General features: G+C 40.2%; 1 protein-coding gene across 1 annotated transcript in view; it reads left to right on the forward strand.

The window, feature by feature from the left end:
* LOC141155583 (uncharacterized) overlaps positions 1-23,555 on the forward strand; it is a 184,648-nt gene extending 161,093 nt beyond the window's left edge. Inside the window, exons 51-64 of the mRNA XM_073642453.1 lie at positions 5,392-5,445; positions 5,682-5,771; positions 9,517-9,609; positions 11,090-11,140; positions 11,920-11,970; positions 12,102-12,152; positions 12,379-12,435; positions 13,273-13,320; positions 17,658-17,753; positions 21,092-21,220; positions 21,384-21,467; positions 22,351-22,443; positions 22,653-22,739; positions 23,389-23,555. Of these exons, the coding sequence (XP_073498554.1) occupies positions 5,392-5,445; positions 5,682-5,771; positions 9,517-9,609; positions 11,090-11,140; positions 11,920-11,970; positions 12,102-12,152; positions 12,379-12,435; positions 13,273-13,320; positions 17,658-17,753; positions 21,092-21,220; positions 21,384-21,467; positions 22,351-22,443; positions 22,653-22,739; positions 23,389-23,555 (1,151 nt within the window). The remainder of the gene's footprint in view (positions 1-5,391; positions 5,446-5,681; positions 5,772-9,516; positions 9,610-11,089; positions 11,141-11,919; positions 11,971-12,101; positions 12,153-12,378; positions 12,436-13,272; positions 13,321-17,657; positions 17,754-21,091; positions 21,221-21,383; positions 21,468-22,350; positions 22,444-22,652; positions 22,740-23,388) is intronic.
* The last annotated feature ends 722 nt before the right edge of the window (positions 23,556-24,277 follow it).

Here is a 24,277-nt window from a genome sequence, read left to right on the forward strand (position 1 = left end):
CTGGGTATTAAAAATAAGGTAAACCCTACGTCGTTTTTTAAATTTAATTATTTATTAATAAGTACAGAGAAATACACATGAAAGGCACTGCTCCACTCCTCCACTTGGACCTCCACCTCCTGGTTCAAGATTATTATTATTTTTTTATTCTATGTTATTTTAAGTATTTTTCCTATCCATATATGTTTGCAGGGCCTTTGTCCTGCTCTTGCCCCATTTTGCTTCCTTTTGCAGCCCCCTAGCCTTTACTACGACCATTTTACAGCACTAAAGTTTGGGTTCCCATTGATTTATATGTAGTCCGGGGTCAAGTTCTGTTACCCAAACTGAACTTTGGACTCAAGTTCGGCCAAACTCGCCAAACCTGAACTTCCAAGGATCCGCTCATCCCTAGAGCTGTGACATCACCTATTGTGAATGGTGGATCCTGTGTCTTCTAGTGTATATAGAGGTGTTATCAGTCATTGTACAGGAGGAGGAGGTGAGTTGTGACATCACCTATTGTGAATGGTGGATCCTGTGTTATCTACTGTATATAGAGGTGTTATCAGTCATTATACAGGAGGAGGAGGTGAGCTGTGACATCACCTATTGTGAATGGTGAATCCTGAGCTGCCCATTTTATATAAAGGTGCTATCAGTAATTGTACTTGAGGAGGAGGAGGTGAGCTGTGACATCAACTATTGTGAATAGTGGAATGATATCTCCTGTGTTATCTACTACAAACTGTGTAAAGGTGCAACCTTTCATTTGAATGAATGAGATGACCGATTTTTAACCCACTAAGGACACGGCCTATTTTAAGCATACTGTCATTCGAAAACCCTATTTTTTTCTATTTGGATTACAACTTAATCCAATTTTCTTGTCCATTTTATTCCTGTAAGGAAAATACTCCCTAGAGGTGAGAAACTGAAAACATGAGCTTATATAATAGATGAGCTTATATAATAAATGTATAATAAAGGTAAACACTATATAAAAATAATGTTGATTATAATCGTGCTTTCTTAACAATATCCAGAAAAGAAACACTGCTGGTGCCTCCCTCAACGCTGCAATCCAAATATGTACTACTACAACCATTATAACTGCCCGCTTATCCCGTGTGACTGTCCACGTAAGTAAGATTCACCCCAGTGTTGCCCAATACAAATATTCACCTCATTTATAAAGTTACTGCATAGTAGATATACATTAACCCTTTAAGGACACAATCAATGTCAGCCAATATGTGAAGAGTATTTTTCATTTTTCATTTTTTTTAATCTCTGCTTTCTAAGAGCCATAACTTTTTTTCCCTTTAAGGCAGTAAATTAAAGGGAATCTGTCAGTAGGATCAACCCTCCTGCGCCGTCTATATGGGCAACAGGTCATAGGAAGATGACTAAAGTGATAACTTGATATCTGTGATCTAACGTCTTACTCCAGAGAATTTACATTTTTCTTATATGTAAATGAGTTGTTAAGATCTATGGGCTGGACATAGATCTCACTGAGAATCTGCATCCAGAGCTTATTTTAAATGAATGGGAGTATCACCAGTGTGAGACATGTAATGACTGACAGTCTGCTCTCCTGATCTACATGTCTCACACTGATTACGGCCTCTGTCATTTCAAAGAAGCTATGGAGGCAGATTATCAGGGAGATCTGTAACCGGCACATGGACCTTAACAGCTCATTTACATATTAAGAAAATCTTGGTTTTCTCTGGAATAAGATATTGGATTGCCGGTATCAATCAGTATATAAGGAACTGAAGGGGTATCGAAAGTGGGGGGTCACTAAATTTGACTTTTACATCAGGGCCCCATGATTTTTATATGCTCCTCTAACCATCTCATTTGCTACTAAAAATCACAGCACAAACCAAGATACAGGTGATCCAAGGGTTAACGAAGGGTCAGCGTAGAGATATGTGCTAAAAATGTCTTAATATTATTAATTTTATTAAGACAATTTATTAAAAACAGTTATTAAATATAAAATAGCAGGGAGAGTCCATATCAACAAACCACATGTGAACCAGTCCAAAAATATTGTAGCTAAAGGCTATGGGCAATATCACAGTACTATATGGGCTAAGGTGCAACACTGCAGAGGTAGATTTAAAATCACATATGATAAAAAAAGTATCAATGTAAACCTAATAAAGTGTATAATGCTTTTGTAAACCTTTGTTCCAATTGCTAAATAACATGTATACACCATGATCCACCCTCACAATATATGGTTGATAACCAGATAGGCATAAATAGATCTACTGAAAGTCGCCTCAATGTAAAGTGCTTAGTGCGGTTTTGCTGAGGCATTTATATTTATACCTCCTGATCTATGGCATAGCCGCAGGTCCAATAAACTCACTATTTAATGCTGGTTAGAGGTCACATGTGGAGAGACAGGGACTTACAGCAGTATCTGGGTAGAGTTAGTAATAGCAGTTGTACCAGACTCCACTGACAACATGTTACATGACATCACCTATGTTAGGGCATGTCACTGTACATATTACATTTGCTATGTGCCCATTGCCCACCATCACATTCTCATCTTTGATTGGACTGAAATAACTTTCTTGTTTGATTTTTTCTGGGTTTAGTCATTACTACTACACAAAGCTCAACAACTACAAGCATGCCAACTACTACCACACAAAGCTCAACAACTGCAACCATGCCAACTACTAACACACAAAGCCTAACAACTACAAGCATGCCATCTACTACAACCCAAAGCTCAACAACTACAAGCATGCCACCTACTACCACACAAATTCCAACAACTACAATCATGATATCTACTCCCACAAAAAAACCAACAATTACAAGCATGCCACCTACTACCACACAAAGCCCAACAACTACAAGCATGCCATCTACTACCACACGAAACCAAACAACTACAAGCAAACCACCTATTACCACACAAGGCCCAACAACTACAAGCATACCATATACTACCACACAAAGCCCAACAACTACAAACCATGCCACCTACTTCCACACAAAGCCCAACAACTACAACCATGCCACCTACTACCACACAAAGCCCAACAACTACAAGCATGATATCTACTACCACAAAAATCCCAACAACTACAAGCATGCCCTCTACTACCACACAAAGCCCAACAACTACAACCATGCCATCTACTACCACACAAAGCCCAACAACTACAACCATGCCACCTACTACCACACAAAGCCCAACAACTACAAGCATGCCCTCTACTACCACACAAAGCCCAACAACTACAACCATGCCAACTACTACCACACAAAGCCCAACAACTACAAGCATGCCATCTACTACAACCCAAAGCTCAACAACTACAAGCATGCCCTCTACTAGCACACAAAGCACAACAACTACAAGCATGCCATCTACTACAACCCAAAGCTCAACAACTACAACCATGCCATTTACTACCACACAAAACTCAACCTCTACAAGCATGCCCTCTACTACCACACAAAGCCCAACAACTGCAATCATGATATCTACTCCCACAAAAAGCCCAAAAACTACAAGCATGCCCTCTACTACTACACAAAGCCCAACAACTACAAGCATGCGACCTATTAACACACAAAGCTCAAGAACTACACCCATGCCATCTACTACCGCACAAAGCCCAACAACTACAAGAATGCCACCTACTACAACTCAAAGCCCAACAACTACAAGCATGCCCTCTACTACCACACAAAGCCCACCAACTACAACCATGTCACCTACTACCACACAAAGCTCAACAACTACAACCATGCCAACTACTACCACACAAAGCCCAACAACTACAACCATGCCACCCACTACCACACGAAGCTCAAAAACTACAAGCATGCCATTTACTACCACACAAAGCTCAACAACTACAAGCATGCCACCCACTACCACACAAAGTCCAACAACTACAGTCATGATATCTACTCCCACAAGTAGTCCAACAACTACAAGCATGCCACCTACTACCACACAAAGCCCAAAAACTACAAGCATGCCACCTGCTACTGCAAAAAGCCCAACAACTACAAGCATGTGACCTATTAACACACAAAGCCCAACAATTACACCCTTGCCTTCTACTACCACACAAAGCCCAACAACTACAACCATGCCACCTGCAACAACTCAAAACCCAACAACTACAAGCATGCCCTCTACTACCACACAAAGCCCAACAACTACAAGCATGCCATCTACTACCACACAAAGCCCAAAAGCTACAAGCATGCCCTTTTCTACCACACAAAGCCAAACAACTACCAGCATGGCATCTACTACCACACAAAACCAAACAACTACAAGCATACCACCTACTACCACAGAAAACCAAACAACTACAAGCATGCGACCTACTACCACACAAAGCCCCACAACTACAGGCATGATATCTACTACCACAAAAATCCCAACAACTACAAGCATGCCCTCTACTACCACAGAAAGCCCAACAACTACAAACATGCCACCTGGTAGCACCCAAAGCCCAACAACTACAAGCATTCCCTCTACTACTACACAAAGCCCAACAACTACAACCATACCACCTGGTACCACACATAGCCCAACAACTACAACCATGCCATCTAATACCACACAAAGCCCAACAACTATAACCATGCCAACTACTACCACAGAAAGCCCAATCACTACAACCATGTCACCTACTACTGAAAGTACGTTACTCAACTTATTAAATGTACTGTGGGGTATTGCCTCACTATCTGGCTTCTTTCCAATGGAAGAGTTCTCTACCAAAATACACTTTTTGCAAGATCAAACCAATGCGAACCATGTGAACCAGTTCAATAATATTGTAACTAAAGGCTAAGGGCAATATCACAGTACTATATGGGCTAAGGTGCAACACGGCAGAGGTAGATTTCAAACCACATATGCAATCTTGATTTTAATAAACAAAGTGTTAAAGTAAACCTAATAAAGTGTATAATGCTTTTGTAAACCTTTGTTCCAATTGTTAAATAACATGTATACACCATGATCCACCCTCACAATATATGGTTGATAACCAGGTAGGCATAAATAGATCTACTGAAAGTCGTCTCAATGTAAAGTGCTTAGTGCGGTTTTGCTGAGGCATTTATATTTATACCTCCTGATCTATGGCATAGCCGAAGGTCCAATAAACTTACTATTTAATGCTGGTTAGAGGTCACATGTGGAGAGACAGGGACTTACAGCAGTATCTGGGTAGAGATAGTAATAGCAGTTGTACCAGACTCCACTGACAACATGTTACATGTCATCACCTATGTTAGGCATGTCACTGTCCATATCACATTTACTGTGTGCCTATTGGACACCATCACATTCTCATCTTTGTTTAGACTGAAATAACTTTTTTTTTTTTCTGGGTTTAGTCATTACTACTACAAAAAGCTCAACAACTACAAACATGTCACCTACTACTGAAGGTTCGTTACTCAACTTATTAAATGTACTGTGTGGTTTTGACTTTTCAATCTCACTATCTGGCTTCTTTCCAAGGGAAAAGTTCTCTGCCAAAATACTTTTTTTGCAAAATCAAACCCATGCCTCCAAAACTACCAACTTGCTTTTCCTATTCAACTGTTTCATTGGCTGAGTTGACAGACAATGCCCACCCTATACAAACAACAATGATAATAATACTCATCTCTTCTGAACATAGGAAATGATCATTGCTGGTGCCTTCCTCAAAACTGCAGCCCAGAAATGTACTACAGTAATCTATGTCCTCTTATACCCTGTGAATGTCCGGGTAAGTATAATTTACCTGAATATATCGGAGATTGTGTGATCAGAAGAGATCAGCAAATCTTTTGAATTTCATGTTTGGAATACTTGATGAATTTTGAGATGAAATTCGATTCATTATCAACTTGCCTTGAAAGTCCTTTAAAGCCTCCAAATACTCTATTTGTACAGTTTCTTCAGTGTTTTATGGTTTGTCTCCTTATCTCTGTGGCTGAACTGTGAACTGTGATGTCCACTCACCATCTTGATTCACTTCAAAATGGATGCTGTATTTCCTACTTCTGCTTTTATACAGGCTATGAGAGCCCTTCCTGCTTGGCTGTGTTATACCATGTAATGTGATATATGTAAGACATTATGGGGGAAACCAACCCAGCCGAGCCAAAGGTCTTTGGATCCTTCTCTGGCCAATGCATTCTTCTGCAATATGTGAAATGGTTGTGATCAATTTAGGTGATTCAACCAATTCAACTCCAAAATTGTTAAAATTCGCCAGGTTCAGCAAATTTCAAATATTTTTAAATTAGTTCAATTTGCATCAATTCACTTATCTCTACTGATAAAACCTCTATATCTTGCATAAAGCAACTCTTGTTCAGAAGGCACATTGATGATGTATTGATTTTAGTGGGCCCCATGATAGTTACCTAATCATACATTAAAGTATCCTTCTAATTATGGTTCCAGCTGTGCATTCCAACAAAAATACAAAAATGATGCAAGAGAGGTGGTTCAAAGAACTGGTGGGTTATGGCATATAATAGGTTTCTTTCATTAATGGACACCCCCTATGAGCGAGGGTCATACCAAATTTAAAGACTTCTATTCAGCTCTTGAAATCTCCAGTTGGCCCCATCACGTTTGCTACTAGATAGTAAAACATTGCATGATTTCTCTATTGGGAAACAAAGTGTGGGGGTCTTAGCCCAAGGGTCATGGGAAGGGTGTAGCCCACAGGGACATGCAGCAGGAACTGTGTGGGGATTAGAAAGAGATGAAATACAATCATGCCACCCACTACCACACAAAGCCAGAAACTACAAGCATGCCCTCTACTACCACACAAAGCCCAACATCTACAATCATGCCACCCACTACCACACAAATCCCAACAACTACAAGCATGCCATCTACTACAACACAAAGCCCAAAAACTACAAGCATGCCCTCTACTACCACACAAAGTCCAACAACTACAACCATGACACCTACTACCACACAAATCCCAATAACTACAAGCATGCCCTCTACTACTACACAAAGCCCAACAACTACAAACATGCCACCTGGTACCACACAAAGCCCAACAACTACAACCATGACATCTACTACCACACAAAGCCCATAAACTACTAGCATGCCCTCTACTACCACACAAAGTCCAACAACTACAACCATGCCACCTACTACCACACAAAGCCCAATAACTACAAGAATGCCCTCTACTACTACACAAAGCCCAGCAACTTCAATCATGCCACCTGGTATCACATCAAGCCCAACAACTACAATCATGCCCTCTACTACCACACAAAGCCCAACAACTACAACCATGCCATCTACTACCACACAAAGCCAAACAACTAAAAATATGCCCTTTACTACCACACAAAGCCCAACAACTACAAGCATGCCCTGTACTACCACCCAAAGCCCAACAACTGCAATCATGATATCTACTCCCACAAAAAGCCCAACTACATCCATGCCACCTACTACCACACCCAACAACTACAATCATGCCCTCTACTACTACACAAGGGCGAACAACTACAACCATTCCACCTACTACCACACAAAGCCAAACAACTACAACTATGCTATCTACTACCACGCAAAGCCCAACAACTACAAGCATGCCACCTACTACCACACAAAACCCAACAACTACAAGCATGCCCTCTACTACCACACAAAGCCCAACAACTACAAACATGCCACCTGGTAGCACCCAAAGCCCAACAACTACAAGCATGCCATCTACTACCACACAAAACCAAACAACTACAACCATGTCACCTACTACCACATAAAGCCCAATAACTTCACGCATGCAACCTACTTCCACAAAAGCCCAACAGCTACAAGCATATCTACTAACACAAAAATACAAACAACTACAAGCATGCCCTCTACTACCACACAAAGCCCAACAACTGCAAGCATGATATCTACTTCCACAAAAAGCCCAACTACAAGCATGCCCTCTACTAACACACAAAGCCCAACAACTACATACATGTCACCTACTACCACACCGAGCCCAAAAACTACAAGCATGCCCTCTACTACTACACAAAGGCCAACAACTACAAACATGCCACCTACTACCACACAAAGCCTAGCAACTACAACTATGCCATCTACTACCACGCAAAGCCCATCAACGACAAGCATGCCACCTACTATCACACAAAGCCCAAAAACTACAAGCATGTCACCTACTGCCACACAAAGCCCAACAACTACAACCATGCCACCTACTACCACACAAAGCCCAACAACTACAAGCATGCCCTCTACTACTACACAAACTCCAACAACTACAACCATGCCACCTGGTACCAAACAAAGCCAAACAACTACAACCATGCTTCCTGGTACCACACAAAGCCAAACAGCTACAACCATGCCACCAACTACCACACAAAGTCCAGCAACTACAACCATGCCACCAACTACCACACAAAGTCAAGCAACTACAACCATGACACCTACTACCACACAAACCCCAACAACTACAACCATTCTACCTACTTCCACAGATCACGCAACAACTACAACCATGCCACCTACTACCACACAAAGTTCAACAACTACAACCATGCCACTCACTACCACACAAAGCCCAACAACTACAAGCATGCCCTCTACTACTACACAAAGCCCAACAACTACAATCATGCCATCTGGTACCACACAAAGCCCAACAACTACAAGCATGCCATCTACTACCGCACAAAGCCCAACAACTATAACCATGCCAACTACTACCACAGATAGCCCAATCACTACAACCATGTCACCTACTACTGAAGGTACCTTACTCAACTTATTAAATGCACTGTGGGGTATTGTCTCACTGTCTGGCTTCTTTCCAATGGAAGAGTTCTCTCCCAAAATACACTTTTTGCAAAATCAAACCAATGCGAACCATGTGAACCAGTTCAAAAATATTGCAACTAAAGGCTAAGGGCAATATCACAGTACTATATGGGCTAAGGTGCAACACGGCAGAGGTAGATTTCAAATCACATATGCAATCTACATTTTAATAAACAAAGTGTCAAAGTAAACCTAATAAAGTGTATAATGCTTTTGTAAACCTTTGTTCCAATTGTTAAATAACATGTATACACCATGATCCACCCTCACAATATATGGTTGATAACCAGGTAGGCATAAATAGATCTACTGAAAGTCGCCTCAATGTAAAGTGCTTAGTGCGGTTTTGCTGAGGCATTTATATTTATACCTCCTGATTTATGGCATAGCCGAAGGTCCAATAAACTTACTATTTAATGCTGGTTAGAGGTCACATGTGGAGAGACAGGGACTTACAGCAGTATCTGGGTAGAGTTAGTAATAGCAGTTGTACCAGACTCCACTGACAACATGTTACATGTCATCACCTATGTTAGGCATGCCACTGTCCATATTACATTTCCTTTGTGCCTATTGCCCACCATCACATTCTCATCTTTGATTGGACTGAAATAACTTTTTTTTTTTTTTTTTTCTGGGTTTAGTCATTACTACTACACAAAGCTCAACAACTACAACCAGGCCATCTACTACCACACAAAGCCCAACAACTACAACCATGTCACTTACTACTGAAGGTACGTTACTCAACTTATTAAATGTACTGTGGGGTATTGACTTTTCAGTCTCACTCTCTGGCTTCTTTCCAATGGAAGAGTTCTCTACCAAAATACATTTTTTGCAAAATCAAACCCATGCAGCCAAATCTACCAACTTGTTTTTCCTATTCACCTGTTTCTTTGGCTGAGTTTACAAACAATGCCCAACTTATACAAAGAAGAATGATAATAATACTCATCTCTACTGAACATAGGAAATGATCATTGCTGGTGCCTTCCTCAAAACTGCAGCCCAGAAATGTACTACAGTAATCTATGTCCTCTTATACCCTGTGAATGTCCGGGTAAGTATAATTTACCTGAATATATAGGAGATTGTGTGATCAGAAGAGATCAGCGAATCTTTCGAATTTCATGTTTGAAAGACTTGATGAATTTTGAGATGAAATTCGATTCATTATAAACTTGCCTTGAAAGTTCTTCAGAGCCTCCAAATACTCTATTTGTACAGTTTCTTCGGTGTTTTATAGCTTTGTCTCCTTATCTCTGTGGCTGAACTATGAACTGTGATGTCCACTCACCATCTTGATTCGCTTCAAAATGGATGCTGTATTTCCTACTTCTGCTTTTATAAAGGCTATGATAGCCCTTCCTGTTTGGCTGTGTTATACCATGTAATGTGATATATGTAAGACATTATGGGGGAAACCAACCCAGCCGAGCCAAAGGTCTTTGGATCCATCTCTGGCCAATGCATTCTTCTGCAATATGTGAAATGGTTGTGGTCAACTTAGGAGATTCAACCAATCCAAATCCAAAATTGTTAAAATTCGCCAGGTTCAGCCGATTTCAAACATTTTTAAATTAGTTCAATTTGCATCGATTCACTTATCTCTACTGATAAAACCTCTATATCTTACATAAAGTAACTCTTGTTCAGAAGGCACATTGATGATGTATTGATTTTAGTGGGCTTCATGATAGTTACTTAATCATACATTAAATATCCTTCTAATGATGGTTCCATCTGTGCATTCTAACAAAAATCCAAAAGTGATGCAAGAGAGGTTGTTCAAAGAACTGGTGGGTTATGGGATATAATAGGTTTCTTTCATTAATGGACACCCCCTACAAGCGAGGGTCATACCAAACTTAGAGATATCTATTCCGCTCTTGAAATCCCCAGTTGGTCCCATCACGTTTGCTACTTCGTAGTAAAACATTGCACGACTTCTCTATTGGGAAACAAAGTGTGGGGGACTTAGCCCAAGGTTCATGGGAAGGGTGTAGCCCACAGGGACATGCAGCAGGAACTGTGTGGGGCTGAGAAAGAGATGAAATACCAGACTTGAGTGGCACAAAATTGCATGTTTTCTCCGTAACTAAAAAGAAAAAAAAAAAATGAAATCCTCAGTGAGACATACCGAAGTTACAGAGGGGAGAAACATAGTTTGTTGCAGCTATATTTAATATTAATAATTTTGTTTTTTTCCTACAGTTCCAACAACATCAACAACTTCAACCACAATCACTTCTCCTGTGTCTACTGGTGAGTAGAGGCTGTTGATTCCTCACTTGATACTGTTGGGAGTTTGGTATTTTGGTGATTAAGAAACCTCAAAATAGGATTTGAAAAACAAAAAAATATAACAATACATTGTAAATGAAACATAATTATGAAACAAATATAATGCCACGCCAGGTGTGGGAAACACTTAGTGCAATACAGAGGGGAGAGGGAAAGGGAGCCCAGACTCTAGGGAAAGGGGGGAGTGGAGACTTCCTAGTCTGGTCTAGTGTCACCATGTCTAAACTACCGTCCCTATATTGGCTCTGCACCAATCGCCGCACATGTGCCTCGCCCTGACTTTCCCTGGCGTATGGCTAAGGCTAGGGATGGGAGGGGATGAGCGCTAGTCGATCTCCATTAAACTCTATAGACAACAAGGGTAGACAAACGGGGGAGATTGCTTAGCTTTAGATGACTCCAAATGCGAACATGGCCGCAAGCTCCAGAGAGGTCGAAGTACTGCTCTTGCGAAAGCCTCACAAGTAGTAATGAATATAGCTGGCACCTCCCTCTCAGACACACCAGGTATTTATACACCCAGACCAGAAAGCTAATTAGCCAGAGGGAGTTAACCGCTAGGTCCTAGAGACATCCTCTCATCTAAGAAGATGTCTGTAATGCCAAACGTAGAGATCTCCTGCAGCCAACTGCAGGGCAACTGACTGTCACCTCTGATACACCCGTGACACATAGAAGAGAAATATTTTTGCTACTTTTCTGATTCCAGTAGATTAATAACTTTGCCTTTTTGTCTTCAGTTACAACCACATCCACGACTTCAGTTAAAGATACTTCACCCATTACTACTCGTAAGTTTTGGGTATTTTTGTCATAAAAAACTTGAATGCAAAATACAAATTCCAGAAATGTTTAAAATGCTAGTTGGCCAGTGAATGTAAATTGATTGTTTTTCTTCAATAACTTTTCCTTTTTGCTGCAGCTCCTGATACATCATCCGCTCCGACAACAATTACATCACTTCTTACTACAGGTGAGTGTTTGGATGTTTTCTCCATAACAATAAAATTAAAATAAAATCAATCACCTCACTTCTTACTACTGGTGAGTGTTTGGATGTTTTGACACTAACAAAGGAAAAAGTAAAAGTAACTAAAAATATGCAAAAAATGAATTCCTTAGTGTGACATGCAATGGGGAACAAGGTTTTGTTACCACTATGATTGATATTAAATGAATAACTTTGCCTTTTATTACAGTTCCGACTACATCAACATCCACAACCCTGAGTACAACTCTCTCACTGTTAACTACAAGTTAGTATTGTATCATTTTATTATGAAGCAAAAAAAGAAATAAAGAAAGGAGGAAGAAATTTTGTAGATGTTTTGGCTAAAACTAAAATAATTCAGTTGTTAGATGATACGTCCACTATCATCACCAAAACCAACTACGACCTCCTCTCCAGAGACCACTGGCAAGTTTTTAAGCTCATTTTCCTGTTCTCTTCTTGTTTTTTGGACGTGGTCACATGCTTTCCACTGCTTTCTTATTGCTGAGATGCAGGGGATACGGAGATCTCTATTAAAAAGAGCAGAGCTCCAAACATTATGAATATATATATATAAAATGTAAAATAGAAGAAATATATAAATATATAACAGATCAAACCCTATATGAATATGAGACTAACTTACTAAAAAAGTTACTTTCATTGGATTTGGATTATAAATTAGTTTTTTGGGGGATCAAACAAAACTCTTAAATCACTTAACTTCTAGTAATTTTTGTTTATTTTTGTCAGTAAAAAGACTAAAAGGTTGTATTCCGATGCTAATTAGTTTATCCCAAATATATCCTATCATGATAAAAAAGAGTATTTTCCTAATCTATGTTTTTTGACTCCATTCGAATTACCCATCATGTCTTGCTCCTTATCTAGCTGAACATCATGACTGACGTCAAAATGAGGAGTTGGCTGGAACTACAGTTTGGAATTCCCGGTTATTTCACCTTCAGTTCAACAGTAGCTCAGTAGTCAATATCTGATATTAGTAATGATATTCTGTTCAAGCAGGTGGAAGAAATCAATATATAAAATCAAAAACATGAAATTATGATTGATATTATTAACTCAATTTTCTTTTCTACAGCTTCGACTACATCAACTGGCTCAACAACCACTCCACGACTAACTACTGGTAAGGTGTTGGCAAATTTGTAGTAAAAATTAAAAGACTTGAAAATGCAAAGGTTAAAAAAAAAATAAAGTGTAATTCAATCCACTGGAATATACAAAATTTTGCATGTTTGAGATTATGGATTTTTGTAAATTTGCATGGATTCAGAAGAATGGCGTCCAGCTGGTCACTATTTTGCTGAGCCGTAGATGGCCAGCATAAGTTAAAAGAAAATATTACTCAGCAATCCACTACTTACCTTCCTCTCTCCTGCTGGCTGACCATCATGGGGTCTTCAGAGCCTGTCCATCATGTGGTCTTCTTCGTCTTTCCCTTTTCACACTGCCCGCCGTCCGGTCCTATTCTTTCTGCAATTGCAAGTTCAACCAGTTCACTCTGGGTGACCAGGCCTCTGGGGTCACTGCACACCAGACATCATGATGTCATGGACGAGAAAGGCACAGTGATCTCTGGCGCCTCGTCTCAGCCTGAAGTTCTGGCCTACAATGAATAGGTCAAAGATGCTACAGCGGACTGCATATGACTGGATGGGAAACTGTTCTCTGGGCCTCTTCTACTCCCATCGTGCACCACATTTCTCAGCGTGTTCAATTTAGGCTGGGACTTTAAGCCACGACCAAGCCTCAGAGGTTACTGTGCATTGCAAGCGATGGGGCACGTAACGAAAGAGATGGCTCTGAGGAAAAGATGGCAAGCAGCAATCAGTGGAGGTGCTAGCCAGGTGAGCAATGAGCATACATTTTTAACATCTTATGTTTAGTATGCTCTGGGGTCTTATGAGACCTTAGAATATAACTAGAGACATTCAATTTGTGGAAAATAACTGTGATGATACAGAGTAAAATATTAATAAGACAGACATTTAGATTTGTTAATCCAAGAGAAATACCCTTTTATCTTTGTGTATTTGTGTCTGGTCAATAAGAACAGACCAGTATTTGTATAACCCTCAATGTTGAATTCTATTCCTTTGGAAACAATCATGTTTCCTATGCTAATGACAAATTGTACTAAAAGCCTGCTATTTACAACAGCCCCTTTGATACCAACTATGTAAATAGATTAGCTCAAACAATGATAGGTGAGCCCTGCACCTTTACCTCTTACCTGTGACTGATGTCCTTACACCAATGTAAATATAAACAGGGATGTCTGTAGCGCTGCAGACAGAATCAAGGAGAGTCAGAAAGACTTTACAAGGAGAATGAGAGACATCCTTCAGGGCAGGAGATGGATAGCATGGAATCCAAAGAGACACAGATTTGAATTTTATATGATTCTAGCCTAAGGGTAACGGCCCTAACTGGAAAGATACGGATCTGCTCCATTAACCATCAGAGAGACATGGATACATTTTGGGGAGAAGCCAGATTGGGACCCACCGTTCATCTGGCCCCACGGAAACTCTCAGAGAGGCCAGGTTGGGACCCTCGGGTCTCCTGGCTTTGTAACTCGATGAACTGCTAGCTTCCTAAGCTTGCCGCTACCTTCTCTCTGTGGGGGCCCACCAGAAGCAGGGGGCCACTGGTTGAGGTAGTTGGCCCTGGAAGTCTCCAAAGTCGCAGCTGTTCTCTCCAAGGTGGGCGGAGAAGAAAGGGTGAGACTGTGTAGTGTTGTACCATCTTGGGTATTTGCTGGGACTGTACTGTGTGTTTATTGTCCACTTTGTGTTTCAAAAAAGTATTCCCACACTTTTTTACCCTCACCCTATGCTGTCTGAGTAGCGTTACGCCCATGGAAGACCCTGGGTCTTCACAATAACTTTCCTGCAAATTGAATTTCCAGGTAAAATCCACGTGATTTGGAGAATTTAAATTTTGTCAGATCTACTCATCAAAAATATTGTGACATGGTATAGTTAATGTGTTATGTTATAAAGGGGTTGGCTGTTCTTCTACCAAAAGTCTGCAGTCATTCTATGTGACTGCAGACTTTTGAATCATTGGACATTTAGTGTTAGGTACCGAACCCCGACTTTTACTGTACGTCCGTGTTACTGTTCGGTTTCGGCACTTCAAGCCCCATCACAGCTATTCCAAGTATTGGCATGGATGTGATTGGCCCGTGCACCATAGGATCCGGCATGGGAGTGTAAAACAAATAAATAATTTAAAAAAATGATGTGAGGTCCCCCCTATTTTTATAACTAGCTAAGGGAAAGCAGACAGCTGTGAGCTTGTCCTATTATGCTGGAAAGGGGCAAATATCCATGTACTTTCCCAGCCTATTAGTATCATCCTTCAGATTTCTGATCTTCCTTAGCTCATTATTAAAAATAGGGGGACCCTGCAAAAATGATACGGGGTCCGACCTATTTTTCAGAACCAGCCTAGGCAAAGCAGACAGCTGGGGGCTGATACTAATAGGTTGGGTAAAGCCATGGATATTGGCCCCATCTGAGCCTAATAAGACCATCCCTCAGCCAACCAAGAAATGGTGCATCCATAAGATGCACCAATTCTTGTTCTTAGCCTTGGCTCTTTCCAACTGCCCTGGTGTGTTGTAAATTGTGGCAATGGGATTGTGGGGTTGATGTCAGCTGTGTAATGTCCACTGACATTAAGACCACAGGTTAGTAATGGAGAGGAGTCTGTCAGAAACCCCCATTACTAACCTAGTGGTCCAAAGAAATAAACACAAAGACAGAAAAGTCCTGTGACATCACCTCTCACCATACCGGCTCTTGCGATGCCCTCGTGTGAATCAGCGCCTGTGAACTGAGGTAACCTTACTGACGTCACCTCAGTATACAGCAGATGGGTCTCGCGGAGAACAGCGTCAGACCCGGCAGTGGCTGATGCTCCAGTATATCGAGCTTTGCTCTCTGAACAGAGCTCAATACAGTGGATGAAAAAGACGGTGATTGTCGCGGGACCTCCACTTGGAGCACGGCGCACACTTTGGATTATTTTTTTATTATAATAAATGGGAGAAAGAGTGAAATTGTCGGGGAGTGATTTTTACAAATATATGACTTTTGTGCGAGTGTATTTATTTTTCTTCACTATGGGCTTAATAATGGGGGTATGTGATAGACGCCTCTCCATTACTAACCCCTGGAATTGATGTCAGCAGACATTAGACTCGTTGCATCAACCCCAAAGCTATTACCACGATTGCCAAAGTACCAGGGCAATTGGGAAGAGGTAAGGCTAAGCTCTAGAATTGCTGCATCTATTGAATGCGCCATTTCTGGGGTGGCTGAGGGTTAGTCTTATTAAGCTGGGAAGGGGCCCATATCCATAGCCCTTCCCAGCCTATTAATAACAGTTCCCAGTTGTCTGCTTTGCTTTACCTGGTTATTAAAAATAGGGGGGACTCCACATCAATTTTTTAGGGTCCTCTCATTTTTTGGATATTTGCTCCTTCTGAGCACACTAAGACCAGGTCATGACTGTCTGTCTTCCCTTGGCTGGGTATTAACAATAAGGTAAACCCCACGTTGATTTTTAAATTTAATTATTTATTAATAAGTACAGAGAAATACACACGAAAGGCACTGCTCCACTCCTCCACTTGGACCTCCACCTCCTGGTTCAAGATTATTATTATTTTTTTTATTCTATGTTATTTTAAGTTATTTCCTATCAACATTTGTTTGCAGGGCCTTTGTCCTGCTCTTGTCCCCATTTTGCTTCCTTTTGCAGCCCCCTAGTCATTACTACGACCATTTTACAGCACTTAAGTTCGGGTTCCCATTGATTTATATGTAGTCCGGGGTCAAGTTCTGTTACCCAAACTGAACTTTGGACTCAAGTTCGGCCAAACTCGCCAAACCCGAACTTCCACGGATCCGCTCATCCCTAGAGCTGTGACATCCCCTATTGTGAATGGAGGATCCTGTGTTTTCTATTGTATGTAGAGGTGTTATCAGTCATTGTACAGGAGGAGGTGAGCTGTGACATCACCTATTGTGAATGGTGAATCCTGAGTTGCCCACTTTATATAAAGGTGTTATCAGTCATTGTGCTTGAGGAGGAGGAGGTGAGCTGTGACATCACCTATTGTGAATAGTGGAATGATGGCTCCTGTGTTATCTACTATAAACTGTGTAAATGTGCAACCTTTCATTTTAATGAATGAGATGACCGATATTTAACCCACTAAGGTCATGGCCTATTTTAAGCATATTGTCATTAGAAAACCCTATTTTTTTCTATTTGGATTACACCTTTATCCAATTTTCTTGTTCCATTATATTCCTGTAAGGAAAATACTCTGTAGAGGTGAGAAACTGAACAGATGTTAGGCTCAGCTTATATAATAAATGTATAATAAAGGTAAACACTATATAAAAATAATGTTGATAACAATCGTGTCTTCTTAACAATATACAGAAAAGAAACACTGCTGGTGCCTCCCTCAACGCTGCAATCCAAATATGTACTACTACAACCATTATAACTGCCCGCTTATCCCGTGTGACTGTCCACGTAAGTAAGATTCACCCCAGTGTTGCCTAATACAAATATTCACCTCATTTATAAAATTACTGCATAGTAGATATACATGAACCCTTTAAGGACACCATCTATTTCAGCCAATATGTGAAGACTAGGTATTTTCTTTTTTTTTCCAATCTCTGCTTTCAAAGAGCCATAACTTTTTTCCTCGTCTGCCTTAGGAGGATTTATACTCTTTTTTTTCCAGAACGAGCCATATTTTTTATCATAATAATTTTACATATAGATTATTAACTCTTACTACTTTCTGTGGAGAATGATAACTAAAAGGAAAATCTGCTCTTTCTTTTAGTGAGTTTTTCTACATCTCGGGAGTCTGTAGGTAGTAACAGTTTCCATTGCGTGCCAGAGTTATGTACCTATAGTGTAATTGCTTTGAAGGAAAACATGTGATAAATGGAGGTGCCATAAGGCAGTAAATTAAAGGGAATCTGTCAGTAGGATCAACCCTCCTGTGCCGTCTATATGGGCAACAGGTCATAGGAAGATGACTAAAGTGATAACTTGATATCTGTGATCCAACGTCTTGCTACAGAGAATTTACATTTTTCTTATATGTAAATGAGTTGTTAAGATCTATGGGCTGAGCATAGATCTCACTGAGAATCTGCATCCAGAGCTTATTTTAAATGAATGGGAGTATCATCAGTGTGAGACATGTAATGACTGACAGTCTGCTCTCCTGATATACATGTCTCACACTGATTACGGCCTCTGTCATTTCAAAGTCGCTACGGAGGCAGATTATCAGGGAGCTATGTATCCAGCACTTAGACCTTAACAACTCATTTACATATTAAGAAAATCTTGATTTTCTCTGGAATAAGATATTAGATTGCAGGTATCAGTCAGTATATAAGGAACTGAAGGGGCATCGAAAGTGAGGGGGCACTATGGGGGATAATATGGTGGAGAGGTCTGTGAGAAAGGCCTCATTATATATGTGGAGAAACTGTGGGGGCATCATACTATGTTGTGGGATTACTGTGACGGGTTCATACTGTTTGTGGAGGAACTGTGGGGGTATTCATGTGTGATGTACTATAAGGAGAAATTGTGGGGGGAATTTCACTGTGGTCTGTATTATATTGTGTATGCTGGGTGGGCAGATTTCTGAATATAATATTGCATGGATGCCATGAAAGGGATATCGCAGTGGGAGAGAGCACTAAGAGGATACAATAGGGGCATGTCCTCTCCCTGTCTTTAAAAAGTTGGAAGGTACAGTATGCCCTTCTACACAAAGCCCAACAACTACAACCATGTCACCTACTACCACACAAAGCCCAACAACTACAACCATGCCATCTACTACCACACAAAGCCCAACAACTACAACCATGTCACCTACTACTAGAGAAGGCCCAACAGCTACAACCATGCCATCTACTACCACACAACGCCCAACAACTACAACCATGCCATCTACTACCACACAAAGCCCAACAACTACAACCATGCCATCTACTACCACACAAAGCCCAACAACTACAACCATGCCATCTACTACCACACATAGCTCAACAGCTACAACCATGCCATCTACTACCACAGAACGATCAACAAGTACAACCAATATACCTGCTACCACACAAAGCCCAACTACAAAGATGCCACCTACTACCACAACTACCAACAACTACAACCGTGCCACCAACTACCATACAAACCCCAACAACTACAACCATGTCACCTACACCTGAAGGTACTTTACTCAACTTATTAATTGTACTGTGGGTATTGGCTCTTCAGTCTCACTATCTGGCTTCTTTTCAATGGAAGAGGTTTTCTACGAACTTTTTTTTTATAAATCAAACCCATGCAGCCTAAACTACCAACTTGCTTTTTCTAGTCACCTCTTTCATTGGCTGATATGACAGATAATACCCCCTTTACACAAAACAATGATCATAATATTCATCTCTTCTAATCATATGAAATGATCAGTGCTGGTGCCTTCCTCAAAACTGCAGCCCAGAAATGTACTACAGTAATCTATGTCCTCTTATACTGTGTGAATGTCTGGGTAAATATGATTTACCTGATTGTGTGATCAGAAGAGATCAGTGAATCTTTTGAATTTCATGTTTGGAAGACTTGATGAATTTTGAGATGAAATTCAATTCATTGTGAATTAGTTTGCCTTGAAAGTCCTCCAAAGCCTCCAATTGCCCTGAAAAGACGTGAATAACAGTATGAGGTCTCCTAGAACTGTATTCAGCCTTTTTAAGACTCTTGAATGCAAACTCAGTCTAATGTCAAAGTGACCTCTACATTCTGTATAAGACTATAGGTAAATAGATGGTAACCATTCTTCACTGCTGGTCTGTCATACGTTATTTGTACAGTTTCTTCAGTGTTTTATTGCTTTGTCTACTTATCTCAGTGGCTGAGCTGTGAAATATGATGTCCCCTCACTATCTAGATTCACCACAAAATGGCAGCTGTATTTCCTACTTGTGCTTTTACACAGTCTATAATAGTTCCTCCTGATTGGCTGTGTTATACCATGTAATGTGATGTCTGTAAGACATTATGGGGGAAACCAACTCAGCCGAGCCAGAGGTCTTCGGATCCCCCTCTGAACGATGCATTCTTCTGCAATATGTGAAATGATTGTGGCCAGTTTAGGAGATTCAACAAATCCAAATCCAAAATTGTTTACATTCGCCAGGTTCAGCAAATTTTAAATATTTTGCCATGAATTCAATTTGCATCGATTCACTTATCTCTATTGAAAAAAACTCTATATCTTGCACAAGAAAGTTCTTGTTCAGAAGGCACATTGATGACATATTGATTTTAGTGGGCCCCATATTAGTTATCTAACCATACATTAGAGTATACTTCTAATGATGGTTCCAGCTGTGCATTCTAACAAAAATCCAAAAGTGATGCAAGAGAGGTGGTTCATAGAACTGGTTATGGCATATAATAGGTTTCTTTCATTAATGGACTCCCCTACAATGTAAGAGTCATACTAACCTTAAAGACATCTCTTCAGCTCTTGAAATCCCCAGTTGGTCCCATCACATTTGCTACTACATAGTAAAACATTGCATGACTCCTCTCTGGAGAAACAAATTGTGGGGGGCTTAGCCCAAGGGTCATGGGAAGGGTGTAGCCCACAGGGACAAGCAGCAGGAACTCTGTGGGGATTAGAAAGAGATGAAATATCAGACTTGAGTGACACAAGGTTAAATGTCTTACCCTATGTTAGGCATGTGACATCATATATGCTATGTGAGCAATGCCCACCACGTTCTCTTCTTCCATTGGAATCAATTTACTTTTTTTTTTGGTGACAGACATTACTTCTACACAACGTCCAACAACAAAAACCCTGCCTGGAACCACACAACGCCCAACGTCTACAACCCTGCCGCCTGCAACCACACAACGCCCAACAACTACTACTATGCCACCTACTACTGAAGGTATGCTATTGAACTTTTTAAACTTACCAATAAACAACCGAACACAGCCAAAACTACCAACCTGCTTTTCCTATTTGCCTCCTTTCTTTGCTGCGTTGGAACATTATGTTGCTCGTGTATACAGAACAATGCTGAAAATAATATTCATGTCTTCTAAACATAGGAAAGTATCAGTGCTGGTGCCTTCCTGAAAACTGCAGCCCAGAAATGTACTACAGTAATCTATGTCCTCTTATACCGTGTGAATGTAAGTAAGATTTATCTCTATATTATGCTGCACTTGATCACTACAGATGAGCAAAACTTTTGAAATTTAAGGCCACCACCTTTTCCAAATTTTCGCAAGAAAATAGATTCACTGCTAATCGAAAGTACTTTAAATCCTACATTTGTCCCGTAGAGATGTGTATAACACACATTTGATTTGCATTGAATCCACTTGCTCATCAATACTGACACCTCTGTATACAATGCAGCTTTTAGACAAAGTGGGGCTCTGGGCAAAAGTTTAAAGTGGGGCCCCAAATGCTAACATATTGCACCATCATACAGGAATATTTCAGTTGTATTTACATCTGCTGAATTCAGGCCGTTAAACAACCGCGTTTTACAATATTGAAGTCGTTCAGTGCTTTTTTACCTGCCTTTTCACACAGACTTATGAAGAATAGTGGGCACAGAATTATCAATATGTCCCCATACAGTATCATGTTGTCAGCAGCACATCTGCAGTTTACATCGGGCGATGTGCTGCTGAGAGCAATGATTTTTGCTCCAGCATAATGAATCCATTCAACCAATGAATATGCAGCATTTTGCTCATTCCTTGGGCGATGTATACAACTTTGAACTCTCATCTGCATTGCCAGTATTTATAGATGCGGATGATACATACACACACACTGTATGTGACACAAATATTGTATGTTGCACAAACACATACACAACGCATGTTACACACATTTACACACAGATGTATACACAGAGCACATACACACACAAATATGAATACACAGAGCAGATACATGCATACACAGAGCACATGCGCATACATATACATGCATACAGATCTTTGATTGGAGTAAAATAACTTTTTTGTTTGTTTTTGGGATTATTTTTGGGGGGTTTAGGCATTAATACTACACAAAGCCCAACAACTACAACAATGCCATCAACTAACACACAAAGCCAAACAACTACAACCATGCCATCAACTTCGGAAGGTATGTTACTCAATTTATTAAACTTCCCATAGGGTATTGGTTCTTCAGCATTGATATCTGGCATCTTTCAAATTGAAGAGTCTCTCCAACAAAATTAATTTTGGAATCAATCTAATACAACAGAAACTATCCGCCTGCTTTTCCTATTGTCATGTCCATCCTGTATAGAGAATGATGATGATAATAATATTCATGTCTTCTGAACATAGGAAAGGACTGCTGGTGCCTTCCTCAACACTGCAGCCCAGATATGTACTACAGTTATCTATGTCCTCTTATACCGTGTGAATGTCCACGTGAGTAAGATTTATGTCAATATTATTTAACCCTGTGATCTTTTTAAGGCAGAATTTTACAATGTTTGTGTAGTATTGAATTGGTATAGGTGCAATTATCTGCTCTAATCCAGTTCTTAACATATTGTTCTCCGCTACTGTGCAAAAGTATAAGCAGGTGTGGACAAAAAGGCTGCAAAGTGAGAACGCTTCAAAAATAAAAGTGATAATCGTTCATGTTATCAATTAACAGGATGCAAATTAATGAACAAAAGAGAAATATAAATCAAATCATTATTCGTTGTGACCACTAGAGGTGATGGAATCGATTCTACATGAAACGAGTCAAATTTTATGAAATTGTTTGGTCCCGGTGAATTCAAACAAAACTGCAAATCGATTGGCATGTAACGCCCAAAAATGTTCGCCACCTACATCAATCACGGAAGGCTGACATGACTTCAGGCACGACCGCATGGGCTTCAGCATAATAGCTTGCCGGCATTACATCACAAAGAACAGCGCAGCCAATTAGGAGAGACTATCATAGCCAATGTAAAAGCTGAAGCAGGGAATGCATGCTGAAAGTGGCTTTGCAAATCAGACTAAGTGCATCCATTCAAGTTTATGGGTGCGTGTAAAACATTGGATTGCACTCAAATGTCATCAGAGTACAACCTGATTTACACAGGCACAGATAATGGAGAAAATGGAGATGTTAAGTTCTCTGTCTTCTCCACATTTGTGATACGATTCTCTCATGCGATAGAATCGGATCACAGTAAACTGACACTGATCAAACTCCGACAGAGTGTGTCATTTACAGAATGGATCTGATTCTCTTGGAGGAGAGAATTATTCCTTGTGTGACCATAGCCTTAGTCTTCGAAAAATCCAGAAATTCAATTGATTTAGGGAGAGAGAGAAAGGAGAGGTGTAACTGGCATCTGTCCTGCTGCTTTTGAATTAGAATTAAACTTATTTTTCATTTTTAAAAAGAAACTGTCAGCAAGTTTTTGCTACCTAATTTGAGAGCAGAATGATGTAGGAGCAGAGACCCTGATCCCAGTGCCGTATCATTTAATAGGATGCTTGCTGTTGTTTTGAAAATATTACTTTTTTATCACCACATAATTATCCCTAAAGAACTAGTAAACCTGCTGCCATGTGATCTTCTATATTCATGAGCTGCGTATAACCCCACCCTAGCACTGACTGACAGTGATTTTATCTCAACTACAGCAAGCAGCCAGCAAGTGATGATTGCAAGAACATTTTCCCCTTTTCCATGCTGCTTTCAGATCATGTAGCAAAAACTAGTGACAGATTCCCTTTAATGTACTAGAATTAATAAGCAGGTCAGCACATTTTTTACAGCAAAAAATGTGAATTCAGTGTCGCACAGTGTGTCTGCTCACAAGTGACTGTTCTGAATTTTTATATTTCTTTTGCAATCCTTCTTGTGAAGGAAAAATACTTGTTTTTTTTAAAAATACAAAAGAATATTCTCTAAAATCCAGATATTGAACTGTGACTGTGTACCCCACAAAGTAGGCATG

Source organism: Phyllobates terribilis, unplaced genomic scaffold (assembly GCF_046119375.1).
Source record: "Phyllobates terribilis strain yellow unplaced genomic scaffold, ASM4611937v1 Scaffold_7__3_contigs__length_470593459, whole genome shotgun sequence".
Lineage (NCBI taxonomy): Eukaryota > Metazoa > Chordata > Amphibia > Anura > Dendrobatidae > Phyllobates > Phyllobates terribilis.